Source organism: Trematomus bernacchii, unplaced genomic scaffold (assembly GCF_902827165.1).
Source record: "Trematomus bernacchii unplaced genomic scaffold, fTreBer1.1, whole genome shotgun sequence".
Lineage (NCBI taxonomy): Eukaryota > Metazoa > Chordata > Actinopteri > Perciformes > Nototheniidae > Trematomus > Trematomus bernacchii.
The window spans coordinates 924,105-949,244 of NW_022988176.1; the positions used below are offsets into that span (position 1 = coordinate 924,105).

At 39.7% G+C, this 25,140-nt stretch overlaps 2 protein-coding genes across 4 annotated transcripts; both read right to left on the bottom strand.

Annotated features, from left to right (window-relative positions):
* Nucleotides 1–1,442: 1,442 nt before the first annotated feature.
* Nucleotides 1,443–7,473, bottom strand: LOC117476064 (protein limb expression 1-like). Its single transcript, XM_034122424.1, is given in 7 exon segments — nucleotides 1,443–1,781; nucleotides 1,784–2,126; nucleotides 2,902–2,979; nucleotides 4,614–4,709; nucleotides 4,791–4,937; nucleotides 6,460–6,665; nucleotides 7,243–7,473. Coding segments are annotated over 7 exon segments (1,017 nt in total). The 5' UTR covers nucleotides 7,325–7,473; the 3' UTR covers nucleotides 1,443–1,716.
* A 1,062-nt stretch (nucleotides 7,474–8,535) lies between these two features.
* Nucleotides 8,536–13,681, bottom strand: riok2 (RIO kinase 2 (yeast)). 3 transcript variants are annotated; one of them, XM_034122438.1, is made up of 11 exons: nucleotides 13,476–13,681; nucleotides 12,588–12,726; nucleotides 12,384–12,500; nucleotides 11,279–11,454; nucleotides 11,083–11,171; nucleotides 10,774–10,965; nucleotides 10,580–10,672; nucleotides 10,054–10,304; nucleotides 9,741–10,002; nucleotides 9,436–9,538; nucleotides 8,733–9,018 (listed from the first exon to the last, which is right to left on the bottom strand). In XM_034122438.1, exons 1-11 carry the CDS (start codon nucleotides 13,539–13,541, stop codon nucleotides 8,857–8,859), a joined length of 1,650 nt encoding a protein of 549 aa, XP_033978329.1. In that variant the 5' UTR covers nucleotides 13,542–13,681; the 3' UTR covers nucleotides 8,733–8,856. The 3 variants fall into 3 exon arrangements, with proteins under 3 accessions (XP_033978327.1, XP_033978329.1, XP_033978328.1); XM_034122437.1 differs by having other exon boundaries at nucleotides 9,741–9,991; nucleotides 10,043–10,304; XM_034122436.1 differs by having other exon boundaries at nucleotides 8,536–9,018; nucleotides 9,741–10,304.
* Between the last annotated feature and the right edge of the window lie 11,459 nt (nucleotides 13,682–25,140).

Below are 25,140 nucleotides of genomic sequence, written 5' to 3' on the forward strand. Positions count from 1 at the left end.
TGGAAACAAAACATTAAGTCCCTGGCTACTTCAACAATGAAACGTAAATACATTAGACATAAAACAATAAGACAATTCAAAATAGCGCAAAAAGCAGCGGAATCGAAATAAAATAGGGCAAGAGAATGGTTCAAGTGACCAATGTGCAAGAAATGCAGGAGAAGTGAACTATATACATGTAAAATTGAATGAAATAAGCTAAATAATTGAATGTAAAATGAAATACTGTACAGGAATGAAATAATGTTTATTTTAATAACAAATACATATGTGAAATGCGAACAGATAAATGCTTAAAAGTTATGTAGGCACTTCAGAGAGCTCAGGAGTTTAGCAGTCATATTGCCTGCTCTGTCTGGGATAAAACTATCCCTGAGTCTGGTGGTCTCAACAAAGCACAAAATGTTTATCCAGGGTAGGTTTAGTTCCCTTCACTGCTAGATCTAATTTGATTCAGGATATCTATTTTTTGCCAGAAAACCCCAATGGAATTCAGTGATAATAGAAGTACTTGAGTATTTTTACTTCAGTAAAAGCAGCAAAACTAAAGAGTACACATACTATGTAACATGTAAAATTCATGCATCAATCTAATAAACTTACAGAAAATTAAAAAAAGTATTAGCATCAAAACATACTTCATAAACAATTGTATTCAATTTACAGAAGGGCCAGTTTCAGAATAATATGTGATCATGTCTGTAATAGGCCATACTACACTTTCAAAAGCAGTGAATCAACAGGCAGGTCATGAGTAGCAAAACATATTTATTTCCAAACATGTACAAAAATGATAAAAAAAAAACACAAAACATTTTCCCTTTAAAATACGTTCATTTCCACCAACCAATCCAACCAAAGATAATCAAATGCTCTAAATCACTATGCATTTTTACAATGAGGAACATTGTGCTAGTTCTTAAAATTATGACATGACCAGCCATCCTGTTGTCTCCTGATAAATACAAACCAGGTTGTATTTTATATCCAGCTTCTCTCTGACATAATGCCATCATTGTGTTACATGTATTACTGTCTCATAGCATACGTCCAACACATCATGCAACTTGTCACAGGGTCCGTCAGTATCCTGAATTGCCTTGGCAAGTAATTTCCATTTAGGGAATTGACATGCCAGATGACATGCTAGGCAGAGAAGAAGAAAGGAAGAGTGAGGCAGGGAGGGAGGAGTTGCTGGTAGATAAAGTAGTTAATTGATTGAATTGAATTGAATAGTAACAGGGTTAAATATATCATTTTTAAACTCCTGTTTTTTATGTAAGTGAATCATAATATTGGCTAAACGAAGACACAACTGAACGTATACAGTATAAAAGCTAAGGCAGGAAAGCAGAGTGCTCTTCATACAAACTTAGAGAGCCAGACACTTTTTATAGTTTAACTACATCCAGCAAATGGATTTAAATCATTTGAATGCTGCTTTTCTGGTGTGTAGGAGATTTAAATACCCTATCTAGCTCAAGTTCCTTGTTCTATAGTCACAAAAGAGTGTAAGTAAGGTTAGAACATTAATATTTAGACAAAACTTAGCACAATCTTTTTCACAGAACTCTTATGCTTACATAGATGTGATGTGACCTCTCCAGTGAAAGAGTTTTAGATCTATTACAAAGACAAAGTCCATCCTTTACTTTCGGCTTCAGTCTATTTTAAAATCAAGGCAGAAATGTGTACTGTGAGCACGGAGCAGGACTGTTATGAGCTGAAGTGTTTGCCAGAGGTGTGACAGACTGTTTTCTTTGTGTTTTCTGGAGGGGTGGTGAAGGACTGCAGGGTGGGGTTATCTGGACGTCTGTGATGTGGCTGAATAATGTGTGTAGAGGAAGTTCTTCTTGTTTGTATGGGTGACTGGACGCCTCACTGAAGGCCTCAGGTGTGTGGTGAATGTATGCCTGACTCAGAGCCAAGCTGAGGATCTCTGTCTTCTCCTTGTAGAAGCGCAGCTCTATGCCTCGGCGGCGGGCAAACACCAGCTCCCTCTGCGCCACCTGCAGCTCCTCCCCCAGGCGCCCCGCTGACCTCTGCTCCCGCCCCAGCCAATCCAGAGCCATGCTGCTGCGCATGTACTCATCAAGTCCTCTCTGGGAGTAATAGGAAATCACACTCTGGGAGGAAGGAAATAACATAATCAATAATCAATAATCAGTATGCAGCATCCAGTGGTGTAAAGTTACAAGGTAGATTTACTCAAGTACTGTACTTAAGTACAATTTTGAGGGATTTGTACTCTACTTGACTATTTCAATGATTTGCTACTTTGTACTTCTACTCTACTACAATTCAGAGATAAGTCATGTACTTTTACTCCACTACATTTTTGTAATACCTTTGGTTACTTTACATGTTTGATTAATCATGTGAAATATATAATCAACACTTTAAAAATACTTTAGTTACACCTGGAGAAAATCCATTAACTACCCTGCAGCAAACAAAGCATTAATTACTAAAACTAGCTGCACCTTTACCAGCTTTGACAACACTTCAATGCATAAATATTTATAATCAAAACATATCATATATATTATTCTGAAATGGGCCGCTCTGCACAATATAACTTTTCCTTTTGGTACTTTAAGTATATTTAGATGCTTATACTTTTGTGTTTTTACTTGAGAAACATTTTGAATGCAGGACTTTTACTTGTAACAGAGTATTGCTACACTCTGGTACTTCGACTTTTACTTCATTACAAGATCTGAGTACTTCTCCCACCTCTGGCCTACTTCAACACAACTTATTCCCTTGTATTAAAGTAGCGATAAATCCACTCTTAGCTCACTAACGTCACGTCTACATTATTCTTGTGGCAGCAGCAGATATCCTGTGTTTTTTTTAAGTTAACTGAAACCAGGGATAAGATATCCTCAAAACCTGTACCTGCCGAGAGCACTGCCTCTCCCTCAGAGCCTTCAGTGTCCCGTTCCACTGCAACAACTGGAAAATTGTCATCATCTCCTATACAGGGAAAGAGAGGGGGAGGAGGTGGGTGACCATTAGACACACAGAGAGAGAGAGAGTCTTGTGCAACCATATGATTAATGACGGTAATAACAAACCCAAACATCCAGCTCTGTGTACGGAGGTCTGACAAAGATAACATATTATCAGGGTATTTCTTGAACGCACACCTAAACTGTGAATGATTGGTTTGAAAAGATATTGTAAATCTTTATGCACCAGGTAGGTTTTACCCCTGATTTATAAAACACAGCTGCCCTGTGTTAGGAGCTAATGACTTTAGTGTTTAACAGAGAAAGTCTGTACATTAACTACAATTGATGTCATGAAACACAGATGGAACATATGACCAATCTTAGGAAGTAGTGAACTACATGTAACTAAAGGTTAACTGTATTTGGCTTGCTGGTACTTCAAGTGGTTTATATTTCCATTTTCAGCTAACTTCTTTACCTACAAAAAATGTGTGGGGCATAAATGGAAACCATTTTTATTCAATGTTTTACTGTACTGTAATTGACCCTCTTTAATTCTGCTCTGAACAGGACAAATATGTTTTACTGTGACCTGTGTTCAAGCTGTTTATAATGTTACAAAGGTTCAAGGGGAACGTCGTTTTTTTAAGAAGTCAGATGTTACAAAACTGCTTTTTTTAGGCCAGTGCTCAAGTTGGTCAAGCGGCTTAAAAACGTTGAAATTAAATACAGTTTTTTGGTTTATATAAGACCTGCATATCACTTTTGAAAATAAAATCAATTGGGAGGCTTTTTCTGCTGGCCTGTGACCTTTATTTAGTTTGAACTACTTTTGTAAAAGAAGCCAGAGTTTTAGCCTATGGTAACTTTGCTCTAATATACTATGTGAAGTAATTGGTAGATCAAAAAGCCATAATTTCAAAGAAGCTTTCCAACACTGAATATGACACATACTGTACGTTGTCTGGGGTTGAGGTCCATGTTGTATCAGCTGGCCTTTTTGCTCTGTTTATTTATGCTACTTTATGATTCTGCATGACTACCAAACTGTTGAACCCTCCCTGGAGTATCTGCATGTATAACATATCTGAAGCCCTGAGAGCTGCATACCGTATTGTTGATGCTGTGTCTGGAGAGATTTAAATGTTTGTGTCAAACCATTTCATTGTCTGTCATGAAGGTGTGTGTATTCCTTAAAAAGTCTTCATCTCTATGATCCATGGAATGAAAATGAACCCATTTCCTCCAGCTAATAACCCTCTGCCTGCGCACAGCTTATGTTTATTTACACAAAGCGAGGAATATATGGTGTTGCATACCATGCCTGGGTCTAACACAGTGAAATGGAGAAGGAGAAATGAGCAAAAACATACTTGGGGGGTTAATAATAACACTGGTGGGTATAATTACCACCCATTGGTTGTGATTCTTGTTGTGTTTAGCATTATAATACCTACGTCATGTTACATTTTAAAGCTAAAAATGTAATTATAATTATAAATAAACTATTCAAGATATCCGAGCAGAAAAGTACCTGCTTACAAAGCCCGAATCCTTTGAAGTAAATTGATAGTACACACAATTATCACATGATTTATGAGGACAGAAACAAGAAAGATAGCATTTTGCTAAATCAGCCGTGGCTTTATTTTTTACCTGAAACTCCAACATTGTCTTTCCTTTGTAGGAATGAAGCAGCAAACTGTAGGTTCCTATACTGGTGCTTGAATCACAAGAATCCTCCATAGTGACCTAAACAGAGACAACAGTGAAGATCAACATTCATCTTGATATTAAATGATTGTATTAAGTTGTAATAATGTGTTTGCTCACGCTCACAGCACTGTCTGTGGCCGCCTGCTCCAAACTGTGAGTGATGAACTGAGGGTTGATGCGCCGGCACGGCAGCTCGTTCACAAGAGAGTTCATGAGAGCCACGCGAGCTGCGTCCCGCCGAGCCTCTGCCTGGGTGTCACACACCTGTAAAAAGAGTGAGACAAATATGTAACCAGCACCAGACACTTTTTTTTACGCTGCTATGGACAGTCTTGCACTAATGTACATTCTCAAAGATATTAAAGTGACTGTTATTTTGTATATATTGATTGTTGTGCTTTTATTTAGGTCTTAATGTGTGCATATGTATAAATGTGTCTTTTGATTGTGTATATATAGGTATATATATATTTGCATACATATTTTTATATATTTTGGTTTTGTATTCGGGATTGTGGGAAACGGTATTTCGATCTCTCTGTCTGTACACACAAACTGAAAGATTGACATTAAAGTTGACTTTGACTTTGACTTGACTAACTTTTGTCATTTTAAACTAAAGTTTCTCGGTTTGCTGAGCCTGGGGTTTTCTGATTGAGTCAATAAGTCCTGTCAGTAAAAGGGCGCCTACTTTCGGCTACATTTTGATGATTTTACACTTCATTACAGCTAATCATGGGATCAGAACTCAATTCACCAATGAGATTAGAACATAAAAGGCATTCACAGATAACCAATCATGTGCCTCCTCTGAGCTGGGGGCTGCGTCTGGGTCACAATGAGAGGCATTGTTGGAAACAGAAACAGAACGACATCAATTTAAAACAACCTCAAAAGTGTGTGTGACTGTGTGTGCTTATCCCCACCAAATCTCCTTCAACTCTTGCTTAACAGCGCTTACCTCTTAATGTGAAAGTTGATAATAAAACAAGAACAAATAAAGTTTGTAAGAAAACTTGTTACTGGGACGGCTGCAGCAAAATGAACAGAAACAACTGCAAAGTACTACAGCCATTTAGCTATTTACTTAGAATAACAAGTTATGATTATTGATTATACATTTACAACTAATGTTCTGGTTTCAACGCACCCTGCAATTTAACCATCAAGACAGAAATATCACCTGCATCATGTATCTTGAAATTGCTAAATAGTAGCTTATTATTGACTACGTTTTTGACTAAGACATAGGACATCATTGATACAGTGTAGATGTTGGAACTACTAAGAAAGGGTACTTCATCTTACATTAAAACACGTAATAATGCGTTCAGTGAAATTCATTGTTACCTTTGTTTTTTGTGCATTTTGTCTCCAAAATAACATTAAAAGTCTAAAAAATCTCTTTTTAAATGAAATGATTTAGGAGGCAGAGGATAATTTAATGCAATGCTTGTGTTGAATTATGAAATGTAATATATGAATTCTGTTTATTTAGTACTCTTATACTAATCACTTCCTGTATTCCCGTGATAAAAGGGACATGCGCAATAAAACGTGTCACTTCCGATTGAAGCACAGCTGATGGTGTACGTGTGTATTTATTCCTCTGTCACGTTAAACTATGTTCACGGTATTCCTGCCCTAAGATCATGGCATCGCTAACAGCTTGTTTTCCACTTTCTGTGAGTGTTTGTTCCGTCTCCTCATGATATCAATTGTTCATATTATACTGTGATACCCCCACTACCAAGGAAACAGGCAGCAGAGATGATACTAAACACACCTTATAGTTCCCAAAGCAGCTTCCTCCAGGCAGGGTCACATAGCAGACGTATGGGGGGCCGGGGGACGCAGCAGACTCGTACAGCAGTAAGCTCTCAGTGTGGACGGGGGCTTCCCCAACAGAACCGTCTGATTCATCAGAGGAACCGTTGGACTGAGTCGTCTGCCTCTGATCCCAGAAGTTATGGAGCATCGCCACCACATTCACTGCACACACGTATAATAAGGACAAGGACAGAAATGAAGCAAACCAAAACCCAAAGAAAACTGTTGAAGAGAACATGATCCCAACTTAATAATTATGATTTCCTTTTTAAAAACGTAATATTACTACTTTGTTATCATCATGAGTAAAAGCTTTATTTTTGGCTCACTGAGTAAACATGTGGGAATATGTATGAAGGCTAACATCAATATACAAGTTTAAATCCCAGACAGTGTTTATTTAAGTAGAACAAGGAGCGGTAAGCGCCACCCTGTAACTTAAACAAATCTGAATTGTGCAACCCTTTTAGATTTTTCTGACCCTGAAATAGCTTAAAGGGTTTTCTGTGTCCTTCACTTTGTTCTAAAGTATTCACTGCAGTAAAGTCTTTTGTAGCAGTGATACTTTGATGGATATTTGTTTTAGGAATATAACAAAGTCATGATAAAACTACTACCATACTGATAACATCAGTTGAAAACACACCTGTTACAATTTTAAGAGATTAATATCTAAAATAAATAGTTTATTTCCTGTAAAAAAAAATCATGTCTCTCACAAAGCTTCTGAGTTACTCACAGTCTTTGGGGCTGGCGTCAGTCTCGCTCTGTGACAGGTATGACATGATGCTCTCCTCCACTTCCACTTGACTCATCTCCATCCAGAGTTTGCTTTCACAGCTGCCTCAATAAATCCTTCCTCTCATCAAAAAGATCCATCCAAACAGCACATATGTCCCTGGAAATGACCAACGACGACCGCCATCACAACTCAGGATGGGAAGACCATGAGGAATAAACTCCACATCTGAAATCCCCTCTTACTCTCCCGTACTCCCCTTCCCTTCTCCTGTGTGAACATCTCACCAGGGTTTCTCTTTTGAAGCGGACCACCTTTGTCAACCTCACTGCCAATTAGCTCAGAGGGCCCCTCACTTTTTCTACACATGCACCCACACACACACACACACACACTCACAGAGGTGCTTGGCTGGAATGCTGAGCCCCTCCCCTCGGGCCGTGCAGCTGGCTAATCCCTGAACAGAGTCGAGTAGTTAGAGACCTGCACAAAGTGGCCAAGTTGAACCACAGATGGCACAATGTGGCACCTTGAGGAAAAGTAAAAATGTCTGTGGAAAGGTGACTGGGTGTTCCTTTTTATATGAAATACCGTCAGTGTTCATAACATTGGAGACAATTCTACCCAAAATGAGTGTTTAAGATGTATGGGGGTGGGATACTTTCGACTTCACACACTAATTTGAGCCCATGAAGTCCAGGGTCTGAGCTCCATTCACCCTCTTCAATTTGAATAACCATTGTTGAAGCCTGAATTAACTTGCTCTCTGAAAGCCGCTCTCTAATAAATGAACCAAATTCTTAGTCCGAGTAGTTTCTCAGCTCTCAGTCCTCTGCCTTCTCCTCTTCTACATGTTATGTCTCAGCTAGGTTGTGCCCATGCGAAGGGGAAAGGGATGTGTGTTTATTTAATGCTTTTAGTAGTGTTGCGTTATGAAGCATTCCCAATCGTGTGTCAGGACCTGCTTGTTTTTGATTGGATGCCCGAAGGGTGGAGTTAGGAATCTTTTCAAACTACCATAATAGTTGGGAGACCTTTGGACCACTAGAGTTTAGGATAAATAAAAGCTCTTCAGGAACGTGCAATCCGTTTGTTCTTAAATCCATTTGAGTAACTTGGTCAGCAATAAACCTGAACTTGAAATCACAATAATAGTAAAAGTTACTCTATAGGCCTCTGTCTTTTGTTGCCACCATGAGCTAACCCTGTTTAGCACAGGTGCATTTCATGTTTTGACCTTTTTTTTAATGTACCAATCTTTTTGAACAAACAGAGATAAACACACCTTATCAGTAAGGTTTAAATGGGTTTATTATCAAACATACAGCTTCATTATAAGCAGTTGATATTTACATTACACTGTATGTTGAACATGGTAGTTCACTACAGTTCAAACAGAAAAGTCTTCTTACTGGTCAGTGTGATGATTTGCTGAATACATGCACTTTGTTTTCAGTCTTCTTTTGTGTACAGGACAGTTGATTTGCTGCAGAAACTCTCCTGCTGAGATTATCCATCCAATTTCATTTGTTTTCAACTCATCAGACACAGAAGCAGGGACAATGCAACAGACTTGTTGATATGAATCTGGTCTGTGCATCTCTGGACTGCCATTTATCCCCAGAAGGAGTCGGACTCCATACTAGACTTGATGTTGCTGTCGTTGTCTCTCTTGACACTGGTTACCAGGTTGGCCTCTCCCTTCTGCAGGCGTCTCCTCTGCGCTGCCTTCTGCTGTTTGGAGAGCTGCCTCCGCACCTTCTGACGGACAACCTCCTGCAGCACACACCAAACAACAGCAGGTTACTACGGACCAATGTTTACGCTTTATGTCCGTGCTAGGCAGGACACAACAGTATGCAGACATTTTCTCTCTCTTTAAAAGTCAACCGACACATTCATTGACAAACTGCATCACCATGAAAGCTCTTTAGCTACACCTACAGGATATCTACGTTTTTGTCAAGAAAGTTGTAGTGATAAATTATTCTCAGTGTTTCTTTATAATGGTACTGTCTCCCAACTTGACCCATGTCTAATACACTTTGCTAAAGTCAAAGTCAGCTTTATTGTCAAAAATTCTACATGTGTTATACATCCAGAAATATCGTTTCCCGCAGTCCTACAGTGTGACATGTATACATAAAACAAACAAAAAGGGCCTAGAAAGCTGTGTTTCTGTGGTTGACTTACTAGTGGTATTGTAGAACAGCTCCCCATGCTGCCCATCGTGCCCTCGCTGTCTGTCCTCCTCCTCCTCATGTGCTCTGCCATCTGTAGAAGACTGTCTGAGTCTCTGCAGGAAAAACACAGTAAAAGAAATTGCAATGAGTTTAACAGCAGAACAAAATGAAAGTCAGTTACCTGCCATTCCTATTAATCAAAACTTAAAATATGTGTTGACTTTGTGGCAGCTACAGGTGAAGTATTCAAACTTATTTTAGGAAATATACATCATTTTGGATATTGGACATGCTAACTTTTTTTGTTTTGTTTACCTGAAGGGTTTGAAGTCTTTGTTCGCAGCAGAAAGGTCTCCCAGCTCTGCACACTCATCCTCTGCCTCGCTCAACTCTTTTTCCAAGTCTTTCCCTGGCTCTTCATCTCCTACAGCAGGCGACGTTGTCTCAGTCTCTTTTTGTTCTTCCTCTTCCTCTCCTACAGCAGGCGACGTTGTCTCAGTCTCTTTTTGTTCTTCCTCTTCCTCTCCTACAGCAGGCGACGTTGTCTCAGTCTCTTTTTGTTCTTCCTCTTCCTCTCCTACAGCAGGCGACGTTGTCTCAGTCTCTTTTTGTTCTTCCTCTTTCTCGCTCTGCTCTTCGTGTTTGTCTGCAGTGGAGTCGCTGATTTTCAGACCTTCTAGTTCCAGCATTGCATGTTTATATTCATCCATGTCCACTTCCTCTTCTTCCTCCTCGTCTGTTGCCTCTTCGTCATCACTCTCCTCCTCTTCATCGTCGTCCTCTTCATCGGGTCCTGCTGGGTGAAGCAATGCACTGTCTCTCTCCATGTCTTTGGTGAAGCCGCTAGCTGATACTTCGATATCTAGAGAACAAGATCGCCTGTAGGAATAAACAATGACACAGAAGATCAACTAAGGCTTGCTTTTTATTTGCAAATCGCGTTTTTAGAAATAATTGTACAAAAGAAAACAATCAATGCAAGATTTTGTGTCGGGACACATTTTGAACAACTTACATGTTAATAAACAAGGCAGACAACATTTTCCCGTGGTTGCTAAAATAGCTTAAATGCATTTCGAAATAACAAGAACAAGAATCTTTTTGATGCATTTCAGTAATTTTATTGGCAACGAAACATAAATATAAGTATTTACCTGACGTCTTTGAATGTTGGGTAGAGCTCACTCTCGTAATTGTATCTTCTGGCGAAGAAATCTCTGATGCATTTGACATCTCTGTCAAAATACCTATAAAGAAAGATATGAAAAGTGAACAAAAAAAACATATTTAGTTTTGTTTAATTAATTATAGGTGTTCATTTATTTTCCAAATTGTCACGGTAACGAACCATTCAGCATTTAAATGCGAGGTGGACACCATTTGAGGAAAGTCGATCATAGTGATGTGGTCGTGGTCGTCCAGCATGAGGTTGAACTCGTTGAAGTCTCCATGAATCAGGCCGTGATTGCCCAGTTTGACAATGAGCTCCATGAACTCATTATACAGGTGTGATGGATCCTCCAGCTTATGCACCTGACACCTGAAAGACATCACACAAACAATACGAACATTTAATATTAGGAAAAGAGACCAGGAAAAGAATGCTTTCGTTAGTGTTATATATAAAGTAAGAGAGAAGAATGGCTTGTTTACTTACAGCGGATATCCATTGATGAACTCCATCACTATTGCATGTCGGTTATAGTCCACAGGTTTGGGAACGGGAAAGCCCCGTTCGTACAATACCTAAAAAAATGAGAAAAAGGGACTCAAAAGATGCTGCACACGAAATTGATTTCTACTTCACATCGTAGGAATTGGAACATGGAACCTTTTTTGATTTGTCCACATACCTTCATGTAGGCATACTCCTTCATGGCAGAAAGCCGAGAGAGGTAGAGCCAGGACACGTTCTTCCTGTGCTGGTGATAATCTCTCTTGTTCTTCAGGTTCCTGAAGGAGGTACGACCCAACCTGTGAAGCTTCAGAGCGTACTGCTCGTTGTTGGGACTCGCCACAATATAAATATCTAAAAGGAGGGAGCACAATCAAATGTTTCTATGAACATGAGAATTTCTGGCAACCTGACAGAGAACAGATGTCATTCACATCGACACGCAAGGAATCATAATCTGCTGCCGAGTTAGACTACTGTCTTTTAAAACACCACGGTTAAAAAGACTTCCCAGTATTTCTTTATAATTATGGATATAAAAAGCAACTTCCATCAACAATTACCACATGGATTTGTAGCAGAAAAATATCAAATACAATAGTGCAGAAAACAGTTTTATTTGAACTATTCCGTTACCCCTTGATTTCACCGGGTCTGTCCATTTGACATCCAGTCAATCCCCAAAATAAACAAATTTTGCAGACCCTATCCCTCCATAGTCTTTCAAGTAGGAGGAGAAATGCCAGCGTTCTCCTCCGGTTTAAAGGCACTGTGTAAATTATATATATATAGAATAATTATGATGATGAATGCATTTTTTTTACCACTAAAATACAGCAACACATCTTTGATTCATGTCGTTTATAACTGGACTATTACAATTATTATTAACTTTGTCTGTTCAAAGTAGCCTGTCCAGGAATTATGCCCAAATCAACAAAAACTGCGAGCCGGCACGCAAGACGCTCCGCTTCTGAAACGCGCCCGGTGGGGTTTGGCGCTGTAGGAGGTCGGAACAAAACCGCGGTGCAGACGGACCCGGTGGAATCCCGGGGTTAGAATACACATGTTTTATGGTAAGCTTTCAGGACATTTTGTTTTCATCCATTTTAAAAATGTGCCTTATCATTTCGAAATTAGTGTGTGATTCTTGTGTAAATTAAGATGAGAAATATTTGCTTATGTGAACCATTATCATGTATATATAAATAAATAGAGAACGTCTTGCAATTTATTTCAAATGAAACATGCACGCCAAATGAGAGGTGTTTGCCACTTCTTACCAGACTCTTTACCAACACCCATCTGGTTTCCAACTGAAATGAGCACTTCTCTGGCGCACAAGGTCTTCAGAGCCAAGTAGTCATATCCTCCATTGTTCAACCTGTAACCCTGCACAGCTGGAATCAACATATACAGGATGCATTAGGAAATATAACGTGGAGCAGGACTACGAATGTTCAGCAAGCATGTCTGTGTTTTCTTACCCCTGCTGCGTTCATAGGCCACAAGCTTGTGTTTGACGAGCTCTCTGAGGATCTTGTTGCAGCCGCCATGTTTAAGGCTAGCGATGGAGGACAGGAGACTCACTGGGACGATCTCATGGTTCTTCATCCCCATCTCAACCTGTGTGAGGGGAAAATCACAGGAAGAATCAGAAAAAGACTGCCAAGTGTGCTGGAATTCAAGCCTGCTCTCAGAAACAGTGTTACAGTGATGTGGAGCTAAATGGATATGAGCAATAATAAAAGTTGAGTTTAGGTTAAAAGTAATATTGAGGTCAATAAAAAAAACAAGCATTTAAGCAAAATGCTGAAAATCTTAATAAGTATTGTTAAGTCAATGATGTGAAACTGTGCTGTTTTATAATGAAATACTGATCTAAGTGTAGGATTCAAAAAGTAATTTCCACTTAGAAATTCAACTTGATTTTGGAATAGGATTACATGATTAATAATTTACCACGATATAAGTGGGTACTTGAAAGCAGAGACTCACTTAAACCAATACATCAGCAAGATTTCTTACTTTAATTTAATATATTAAAATCATTCGAAAAATAAACTGTTTCATCCAAATAATATATGAAACTCGATATTAACAGCTGGATCAAGGACACACTAACAGAGAAAAGACTGATGGGACAGAATCAGACCAAACTAAAAATATTACTTTTGACAAAAACACCCTGACAACACAGACGTTATTTTACCCAATTCAACAGGGTAATAACGTCAAGCTACATTTTGACAGCTCGTTAATAAGTTGCTGACAACATTAGTTCGTGTATTAAAGCGTTACATTGGAAAGCTAGCCTAGCACAGGCTAACTCAGCTCACACAGAACAGTTAGCTTGTAGCTAGCTCACTACTTACCGCTGTGAGGACCCGGAAGTCATCTCGAGATAAGTATCTCAACACCACGACATTAAGCTTCCCCATGTTTAAACCGGTCAAGAGCAACTGTGTTTAAAGAATATGAATACTATCACTGATTCAGCTCAATCGTCCACATTTTTTGTAAACACACGTGCAACACGGAGGTACGGGGAACGGAGATTACGTCACTTCTGGTTTACGTTCGACGTCATTTTGACGCACGGTACAGGCACGCCTGCAGCACACACGATTTTCCACAGTAAAAGTTTGAGCTTGGCCTGTTAAAGGTGGGGTAGGTAAGTTTGAGAAACCGGCTCGAGATACACTTTTTGTTATATTCCATGGAATGCTCTTAACATCCCGATAGCAATGAATATCTTAATGAAATGAATAATGAAACAAAACAGCACTTGTGTTATACGGAGGAGGACTATTAAGTACCGACTATTGCTAGGTGAGAGTTTTTCAACATAGTTGAGATGTTTATTACACAATACAACATCATGCTGCACTATGCGCACTGAAAGATGTCAATCGGACCATCGGTATAGCACTGCCCAAAGCCCTAGGGCACTGGCACTGCCAATATATTTAATCAATGTTCATTTTGTTTTCCAACTCTCCAATTTTCTGCAGCAGATTATATTAGCTTCTTTATTTTACTTGTCAATAGTGTACATCAACAGGCAAACAGTGTACATTTATTAGCCTTTATTGTTTACTATGGAACCAAAACACAATGACAGTCACATATTAAAGCCCCTTTGCATTGCACAGGTGTGTACAAACTGTGCTTGATTGACATTGGCCTCACTCTCTTCATATTGCACCTGTTAGGGCAATGTAACCCTTTTATGTTTAGTGCATAGCTTTTTGGGACACTGCCTGGGTAGTTCCCTTTACAGTATAACTTCAGTATCTTAACCTTTACAGAGTTCTAGCCAGATTGTCTAGCAGACTCTTGGTATTGTACATGGCTTACTTGAGCCAAGTTACCTTTGTTATCAGTGACACGATATCAGGGTTTTTCCTACTATGACAAGTCAAAATGTCTGCTTAAAAAAGGCTTAATGAACTGTGGAGTGTGAAGAATACAAATATTTGGGGATTGATGTTTTAGTTTTCTCAAAGGTGTTAATTATTTTGTATTTGCTGGTATTATTTATTCAATGGTTGGCTCAGATATGACTACTTTTGTTTAGTTGTATTGTTTTTGTAATCATGATAGATTAGAAGAGCTGTGAGCCTGTAATGTGTTTCCTCTCAGGGAAAATAAATATATCATATTGTGTGTGTGTGTGTGTGTGTGTGTGTGTGTGTGTGTGTGTGTGTGTGTGTGTGTGTGTGTGTGTGTGTGGTGTGTGTGTGTGTGTGTGTGTGTGTGTGTGTGTGTGTGTGTGTGTGTGTGTGTGTGTGTGTGTGTGTGTGTGTGTGTGTGTGTGTGTGTGTGTGTGTGTGTGTGTGTGTGTGTGTGTGTGTATAATGCATGCGTTATGTGTATTTAGGTAAAAGATTAACATCAACCTTGACATGACCTGCTGATGTTTAAAAGTTTCCTGCGTAAAACAAGCACCTATTAGGTCACTAAAAAAAGTTACATATTACCTTCTGACCTGTGCTGCTAAGACAGTTTCATAGGTATACCTACATTACTGTAGTTTTCCTATTCTGTCTTGTAATGGAATACCACAATTTGAATGACAGCATTATTAATATTAATTTAATGTGAGCGAAATTATTTGCTTGTGTTTTATCCAATTTCAGATTTTCCCCATTAAATAATCAATATCAATTGTCTGTCTGTTTGTCTGTCTGTCTGTCTGTCTGTCTGTCTGTTTGTCTGGGTACATGTGAGAAGGTTTCTGTTGCCATAGCAGCTGGATTCTGTGCATTTGTGGGTAGGTAGTTCCTAAAGAGAGGGGGAGAGAGAGAGTGTGTGTGTGTTTACTCAGGACTGCCCTGCGACAGACACCACTCTGTTCTGCTCTCAACACACACACACACACACACACACACACACACACACACACACACACACACACACACACACACACACACACACACACACACACACACACACACACACACACACACACTGTTGACTCAGTTGAATTCCTCCACTGGTTTATTTAACATTCTGCAGTTCAGCAAGTGCCTGTGTCCAAAGGAGAAGCCAGGCATGCTGTGTGTGTGTGTGTGTGTGTGTGTGTGTGTGTGTGTGTGTGTGTGTGTGTGTGTGTGTGTGTGTGTGTGTGTGTGTGTGTGTGTGTGTGTGTGTGTGTGTGTGTGTGACTCCTAAATTGATGTCTATAAGTCTTTTGCAGCTCTCATTATTGTTCTCGACTCTGCATCATGGTTGTTTTCTGTCTGTGATCTACGGTCTGTTAACATGTGTCACAGTGTGCTGCGTGCTAAACAGCTTCTGCAGGTGTGTCTTGGGTGGTAACATATACATCCATTGCTGACTTTATGCACAAGTAGTAGAACAAATAACATGGAGACCTTACAATACTAATGCATTGTAAAACACCACCATATATTAGCCAAAGCTGACCCCAGTGCTGAAGGAGTGGAACATTCACTACTATAATCAGTTACTGTCTAGTACATGTCTATTGCTGCAGAATGTATTGGATTGTACAGATGTCCTAAACCCCGTTTAATGTAACATTAAAAAGTTTGACATTTTATAGAAAACAACAGACTTTATGCAAATGAACATCAGCGCAGTAGGCCATCTTGTTGAATTGCATTTAGTTAAACTGTTCTGATATTTCAATGAAAAGATTAAAAACAAAGCTTTTTGTTGTTGTTATCAATTAATTGACTGCAATTCGTATTTTGACAGCTAGATGGCACTGTGACACAGGTGGATTAGTGTAGCTTCTAAGCCGCTGTCTTTTGTCTCATGTAAACCTTTGTTGTCTCTGGTTTATTATTGATCCTGAACAATTTTCCTCCTCCATGTGCACCTGGCCTTTTGTTTGAATTAAAGTGTCTTTGTGATATTTTGCAGACAAAGTGTTTCTAACAGGGTCAGGCCTTTGGTTGCAGGTTGAGTGTTAAGAGGACAGAGATTGTTGGCTGAACAGCCTTAACTAAACAGGTTTGTTCTTTCACCATATTGCTCTGTCCCACATTGTGATCTTAAATGTTATGCAGTTGAAAGCCTTGACCCAAAATATGGTTAGAAACTCTTGCCTCAACTCTTATACAAGATGCTGATCAAATGAAATGAATATTTTTAAATGTATCCTATCATTTCTGCAGAACAACCTTGGACCATTGAAAGGCTTGGAAGGAATGATCAATGAGTTTAGTATGGTAGTTTGTTATTCTGCAGATATAATCTTTTTTTTTTTTTTTTTAATAAGCTACTTGTAATAAAAATAGAAAAAGAGGACATACGTTTTTTGTATGTTGAAATCATACACATCCACCTCATCTTTATTTATCTCCTACGTTCTCTCTTATTACATGCGGAAGCCAAATGGGAGCACATGATAACCTTGATTGAATACTGGTAATAATAGACCAACTCCGATTTTGATTAGATTATCATATTATCCTGTAACTCAATTTCTCATAGGATTTATTTTTAATCTTTTACGGCTCCAATAGCATGACTACTTTTATACGATGTTTTAATGGTTTTAGAGTCTAGGTAGAAGTCTGCAGAGATATGATAGATTCGGCTGATAGGCTGAATGTGTTTCTTGCTGATAAAACTTGTGATTTGCTCCTCTGGCTCTCAGCAGCTGCAGAATGAGAGTCTCGAGGCAGAATTTCTTGTTAAACAGCCTATGACAGACAGGCGCAGTCGTCTGTTTCACTGAGTCTGGACAGTTACACACAAGCAGAACCCGGAGTGACCGATGGTGTGTTAGTGGAGCTGGGGACGGGAGTACAGAGGGAGAGTGTGGACCCGCCTGTGTGTGGAATTATCTGGAACGTGGCGGAACGGCCATTCCTGCATGCACGTGCACGTAGCACACACAAACACACACACTAACACACAGTGAGATAGTGTCTTCTTTCCAGATGTGTGAGGGAACTTTCTTGCCATGCTTTAACACAAAGCTGCTCTCTTTTCGGTCTTCATTCCATCTTTTTCGCCCCCTTCTCTTTTTTTTCTTTGCCCCTGTCTACCAAATCGAATACATCTGATTACAAAGTGTCCTAATGTTTTGAGACAGATTCACCTTCACCTTGTGTGTTAAAGTGAGCACCCGTGTGTGACTCCTTGTATTATTTAAAATGTGACGACCCCATCCATTCTCTGTGTATGTAGGGCTGAACATCCTCCATAGACCTGCAGTAAATCAGGATCCTTTGATAAGAAATTAATGAGCCCCTCGTTAGCCTAAGATGAAAGTGAGAGCTGGGTACTGTAGGTCAAAGTGATGAAAGGACCTTTGCAGTATTGACTGAAGTGGAGTGATCTCTACATTTGATGTACACATAGTGCATCAAAGCTATCAGCCCCTATTATGTCATTCACATGAAGAAAGACATTGCTTATGATGTTTTAATAATGCATTAAAGAGTAAAAGTGTTAGCATATCTACCACCACCTCATCCTATATTTACCACCAACATCTAGCTATTTTATAAACATGTAGCATATGTATAAAAAATGCGTTTAAAAATTGGATGTTCTTACATATTAGGCTACGAGATAGCTTTACTAACCTCTGAACAGCAAATGTCAATAGTGAGGCCTTTTCTATACTTATTGTTTACTTCTGTTCATATTTAAACATGTTTGTAAAAAGACGGAGAAAAAATTTCAAAGCTGTTTTAAAAAGGTTGTTGATGTCAGTACTGTCTCCTGATGTTTGAATTTCCTCCACTCAGTTGCTGCAGAGTGAGCGTACTGTTGGATCACAGGAGACCTGCCCCCATCAGCCCACAGAGGATGTCTGCTCCACAATAAGCAATGAACAATTGTGAGGGTAATACACACACACACACACACCTGAACACTCACTCACAGCGTTAGCCTGTTAAATTGCTTTCTTGTTGTTTTTCCAGTGTTAAGCTTCAGGGAGAGAATGCTAAATTGAGGCAGGAATTGGAGAAGCTTAGGTAGCTCTCTAACAACAAGCGTGGGCTTTGTTCCTGGGGTATCATAGCTGTGCCTTTAGCCAGCTGCGGTGTGTTTGGAAACATCAAATTTGATTAGATTAGAGCAGAGGAGAGATCTACTTACTCTGCCTGTTCTGCTGCAAGACTCCTAAACAATAATCTGCTCTCAGGTGCTGGTACAAGCAGCGAAAAAACAAGATGCCTGAGGAGAAATATGAGGAGGAAAGGCATAACCTGTTCCAAGCCCAGCTGATACAGCTTAAGAGACAAGTTCACAACCACATACTATACACAAATGGCTATTTTCCTCAATTAGCCCTTTATACAGTATGTGTGTGCTGCAGTGTGGAGAATGCCCCGATCACCACCACAACACAGTGTGGTACGGAAACATTACAAATACAGCACATTTGACCGTTTAAAGCTATATAACAGCAGTTCACTTTAATATGTGGATGCATTTGTCTGTGTATAAGTTTACAGTAAATGATGTGCCTATAACTGCTTCTTAGTCTGACCTGACAAGTCTGCATTAATTTTTCTCCGCTGGCAGGCAGATTGGCACCTCACAGGAATAACAAGGGGTTTGAGGCCAGGTTTGCATAGAGATAAGGACTAGTTGGCAGTACAGTGTGCACACAGTGCCACATACAGTGTCATCCTTATACGATCTTGTTTTGCTGCAATCCTAAAAAGTTCCAAAATGGTAGGCGCTTGTTATTTTTAACTGCCTAGTGTGGTCTGCTTGCATTAAGGTTACATGATGTCTGCAGGATCTCTGTGTTGATGTGTTGATGACAAGCTGGACCTCCCTTTTAGATTCAATGGTCTACGTTCGACCCCCAAAAGGTTAGAAATCATGTTTTTATTTTTATTTGGACGAGCACATGATCTTATTAAGTAAATGGGGAATGTGGAATTGGATTTGATTTTGTTGCACTTGAGTTTTTGAATTTTTGAGTGATGATATCGTCCTGCAGTCCATTTTTAAGTGGCTTGTTGAAAGTAAAGACTTGAGTTTAGAGATTTGATTCCGCTTATGACAATTTTGGGTTTTACTGAGAACTACGTGCTGGAACTACTTTTTTGTCCATGTGCAGTGACTTCTGACTCTGAACTAAAAAAGGTATATTGCACAATGTGAGGCAAACTTGACAAGAAGTTCAAAGGCAAATGTGGAATATTTTAATGACAGGATATTCCATTTGGTTTACCGTATGTCATTTTCCACAACTTAAAAAAAGACTCACCCAGAGTTTTTTAACAGCAACAATACTACTTCTGGATACCATAAGACATTTATTTTCTTCGCTCTGGGCTGTCCCAAGTCTGTGTCCTGTGATGGCATGCATATCAAAAATGGATACAATTGGATGAAATGGTTTTTGGGTCTAACAATCATGGACTACTAGTATTTATGCAACCACAAAAGCAAAAAATGAAACATTTACTTATTTTATTTTCTGCCATAGCATAGCTCAGTCCCTAACCTACAAATGTACATTTATACACTTATTTTTTGATATTGATAAAACAAACATCATACAACATGCTAATTATTTCACTTTAGGTGTAGGCAGATTTGTTTTGTTTTCTTTCTTTAAACCTGTGTAAGGAGCCAGGCTAGCTGTTTCCCCTTGTTTTGGATTTTAGGCTCAGCTAAGCTAACAGTTTGTTTATAAGAAGGGAGGGTGATATAAATCTACTGTCCTTGCCATATAAGGGAATATAAGAGTAGTTCCCCAAAGGCCAAAATATTCCTTCAGAGTTACATATGTAGTGATGTGGAATAATGAACGGATGCAGTCAATGGAATCCCCTTACCAACATATCATGACACATGTGTGGTTGTGTGTGTTTTTGTGTACGTCCAAATGTGTGTGTAAGTATGAGTGATGTAACATAGGGCCTGGCCAGATAATAACATGCCACAGTGATAGAGAATGCTGCTAACTAACAAGAGTTCAAATGGTCCTCTCCATCACACACACACACAACAGACACACACACACACACACCACACACACACACACACACACACACACACACACACACACACACACACACACACACACACACACACACACACACACACACACACACACACACACACACACACACACACACACACACACACAAACAGACAAAGCACCATCGCTTGCCAGACCCTTGTAATGGTATCACGGAGGGATTGGTCCTGCATCAGTCACAGAGCAGGTGCGTACTAACACACTAGGATTCAACCACCTGCACACACACACACACACACACACACACACACACACACACACACACACACACACACACACACACACACACACACACACACACACACACACACACACACACACACACACACACACACACACACACACACACCCATATAATCTAAAGGCTGAACATGGCAGTGCATCACGGAAACAGGAAAGCTGCTCTTATCTCAGAGGTTGCCGTTGTTCAGGCCATCAGATAGCAGATACATCTTGTGAGTGTGTGTGCGTTTGAATGTGTGCACATTTGAGTGTATCTATGTGTCTAGTTTAATAGCATTAACTCCTGCAAGCGTGAAATGAGACAGTCTCCCCACTATCTGTCTTAAGAGCAGGGCTGAGAGAGTTGAGTGGCTAAAATGAACTGATGGATCAAGCAGGCTTCCAGTCAGATGAGCCTGTTAGCTCTAATAGAAAGTGTGCTGGTGTCAGTAGAGAGGCATTTCGCAGTGAACCACTAAGAACCCCTACATTGTACCAACTATATTCTATATTTAATGGAAATGTGTCAGGTGTAGCATATTCATTTCAAAGGGACACTTTGAATGACATATTTCTGACTGCTGAGAAAAGCTTCCCTGAGCTCATTTCGAAATGTTTAGGTTGTTGGTTTAGTCTTCGGGAAAATGACACTAGTAGTCATCAGGGAGGCAGCTAATCAAATGCATGTCACCAGATGAATTTATTGTATTTTCCTATTATGGCTCAATGTGTATTAGACTGCAAAAGTAGGAAGGCATTTTGTGTGAAGTTTTGGATTAATATAAAATGTGAACAGAAGCTTGTTAGGTTCACATAAATTGAATGAAATGCTGGGAAAATCCCCTGGATTGTCCTAACATCAGTCTTGGCTAGCGATCAATGAGATTACTTCATAAAACCCTGAACATGTTGTGTAAGCCTCGCCTGCAGGTCAGTGGTGATGCTACTACCAGAGATAGTGGATATCAGACTATCACAGAAGCTCTAAAAAACAGTTGTTTTTTCCTGGGATTCTGAATCTCACTTGTTGTGTTTAAATCCGTCTTCCAGTCCTGCATTAGCTGTTGCCTTGACATAACACACACACATACACAACACACACACAAGCATCAAGACTGTGCATCACAGTAATCACACCGCAAGGGATGCTGGGTAATTTGGTTAAAGATGTCAGGAACGTAAATCACCTCCAATCAGCCCTGCGCTCTCATTGGTCAATCTTCCCACCTCCAGAAGAACTTGATTGGTTACTCGCCCACCCGGCTGTCTCTGTACGTCCTGTACTGTTCAGCTGTTGCACACCACGACACATTGGGTTTGAGACTCAAGCTCCAGTATGAAAATAAAAACAGGAATAACTTAACTCGACATGATTGAGACATTTCACGTGAGAACAGAGGGACAGTTTGTGTTTCTGTTAAAGGAATGATTCAACAGTTAGATACTTGTTTTGTTGATACCACTCTCATACATAAAGAGTGCTATCAATCGACAAGAAAGTCAGTTATATTCCTCAAAATGTTGAAATATACTTTTGTGGCTGCAGTCAGGCATCCTACACAACAGTAAACTGTGTGAAATAGTTTTCAATTAACTGAGTGTGCACGGTTTAATTGCTTTGTCACTTCAGCTTCTGCAAGATGAAGATATTTATTCAATTTCCACACTCATTTTGAAGAAGAGCGTTGAAATTGCCAAGCAGTTTGTCTCACTTACGATGCAAACATTCAATCAAATATTATAATTAATTGAACTCTCTTGAATATGTTTCACATTAAACAAAGAAGTAGGGAAAACTTTCAATCCCTGGCTGTAGTTTAACTGAAGAATATGTGTATGTCTCTGCTGAATAGTAGAGTATCGGTAGAAAACTTGTCACACATAGACACAGACACACTTATACTATACACACATGCTTAAGATGTTCAAGGCTTTGATTTCCTCCAGCTTGCACTACAGGGTAGACAGCCAGAGATCTTCAAACAATACCTGGATAATACTCTCACTGCATATCTAGTGCTAATGATTACTTGTTAAGCGCAATACACACTCACACATGCACACCAGCAACACACACTCAGAGGCCTGAGCTCAGACTTAATGATTCTGTGAACGCTGCACATCTCACAGTATTTTCCATTCGCTCTCTCCCCTCGGGCAAGGACCTTCATCACACTACCGACCATTGATTGGGACGATACACAGCATTAATAAATTAAATGAGTGCATTTAGCCATTAGAGAGAAAACACACAGGTAGAAAATATGTATGACATTCCCAGAACGTCAGTGTGAGTGTTTGCTTTTTCGAGGACGGGGGCAGCGGAGGTGATGGACAGTCAAAGGAGCATACAAATGAACAGCCACCCACGGGGAAAATCATCCCACCTTGGATGTTTCCTACATAGGGGCCGCTCTGTGCGAGACTGCGGTTCTCAGTAAATATTCCTGGTATGTGTGTATGTGGTTGTGTACACTCTCGGGAGGGGTTGCTATGCGGAGAGGTAGAAATGCAGTGATAGAAGAGATGCTGTTTGTGTGTGTGTGTGTGTGTGTGCCATGTCCAGGTGGATGTATTCTAGGTCAGGTTGTTTGTCAGAGAGACCAGATCGATGTGGCTCTAATCTAAGGCCGTATGATGTGATTGATTACCTCATATTCTGAGGCCCCGCACATAGACCTCCATTGGGTGTGATGGACACACACTCATACACACATAAAGACACACACAATATGGTCACCTAGCAAAATAATAGATTGGGATGAAATGAAATAAGAGCAGATTGTTTTTGCTGGGCACAAGGTTCGACAGTCTGTCGAAGAGGGTCAGAAAAGATTATGGGAGCAGAAAAGGCTCCTTGATACGATCTTTCATGTGTGAGAAGTCGATGTGTGTGTTTTTTTACGAGATTGGTTTTCTTTAGCTGCATTGGCAGTGCTTTTTTTCGTCTGTGTGTGTTAATGTAAATGTGAGAGTGCACGATGTTGACAAGAAGTTTGTTTTCCTAAAGCCGTGGAGCACTGACAGATGAGAAAACGGTTCAGTCTGAGTGGCTGGAGGAGTGTGTTAAATGAGCAGAGCTGCTCGGCCCCTACAGCTTTGCGGGGTGTTTGCATAATTTCCGTGTTTGAAATGTTAATGACACCTGTAGGCTATATTATAGTGAATCTGCTTGTATAAGTGACTAAAATGATATAGTGAGGTGTGCACATAATTGTGGGTTTCTTTGTGAGTGGATGTGTCTGTGCCCTTTTTAAATTGCTCTGTCCTGGTGTGTGTGTTTTGCTCCTGTCTGAGTTTTGAGTGTGTTTTACACTCTTGGGTTTCAGCTCTTCTAATTGACATGCAAAGTGTCAGGAACCTTGAACTTGTGGTAGCGGTCTTTGCTGTGTTTGCCTGCCGGGCTGTACTGCCCTGTTTCTTCTCATAACTACCGTATTGTTTTCAAATTCACCACGCTTCCTCCTCCTCTGAGTCCTTCCCATTTTCCTTGAGAATTGAAGCCTTCATATTTTCTCCTCTTGAAATAAATACAAACTTTAATTATTAACATGTTGATTCCAAAGTTTTACTTCAAAAAGCACCAAGTAATATTATGTAAAAATTGCACATTCAAGTTGGCCTGAAATAGCCTAGAGCAATTTGAATCTGTAGAGTCTAAAGTCTAAATTATCAAACAAGTCAATGAGGCTAAATACATTTTGGGATGTATACTTTTTAACTTTGTTAGAGTTAATTAAGAAGATTGGTCAGTAACAGCCAGCAGTAACTTAGCTTAGCTTAGCTTAGCATAAAGACTGGAAACAGAAGGCTTTGTCTGGCACTGTCCTAAGGTACACATTCTGTCATTTGTTTAATCAATACAAAGGTCTTTCCACGTGAATGTTTTATGGCGGTTTATGGCTGAGCCTACTCCTTTGTATTAGACAAACAACATACAACATGTTCATTGTTGATAATCCAATTATGTGTTAAATGTTCATGGTATTAACCTTGAATGAGGGCCTAATTGCATTTGTCTTACTTGTGATTGTGTTCAGTTTAGCACAGTCCAAGGCCTCACAATGGCCTGGGTATTATCTCCACAAAACAGCCCATCACACACTTGGGTGTGTGTTAAGCTTGGATTGAGGGCATCAGCCTCCAGTATGTTGTGAGTCCAGTTGCAAAATCCCCTTTCTGTCCCTTTTAAGCCAATATTTCAATGAGATTGTCTTGACTGCATCACATCCAATGCATGACTCCTTTCATTTGGCCTCAGAGAACAATGTGGAGTATTTTCTTTGCCTGCATTTAAATACGGTATATGCTTTTCAGAATCA

What these genes read in the sequence shown, in the direction of transcription:
- riok2 (XM_034122436.1), bottom strand. Translation starts at nt 13,541, where the DNA reads ATGGGGAAGCTTAATGTCGTGGTGTTGAGATACTTATCTCGAGATGAC. An exon ending in AGGAGTATGCCTACATGAAG is followed by an intron (nt 11,172 to 11,278) that starts GTATGTGGACAA and finishes TCATTTTTTTAG; the next exon opens with GTATTGTACGAACGGGGCTT. An exon ending in GCTGTTCTACAATACCACTA is followed by an intron (nt 9,019 to 9,435) that starts GTAAGTCAACCA and finishes TGTGTGCTGCAG; the next exon opens with GAGGTTGTCCGTCAGAAGGT.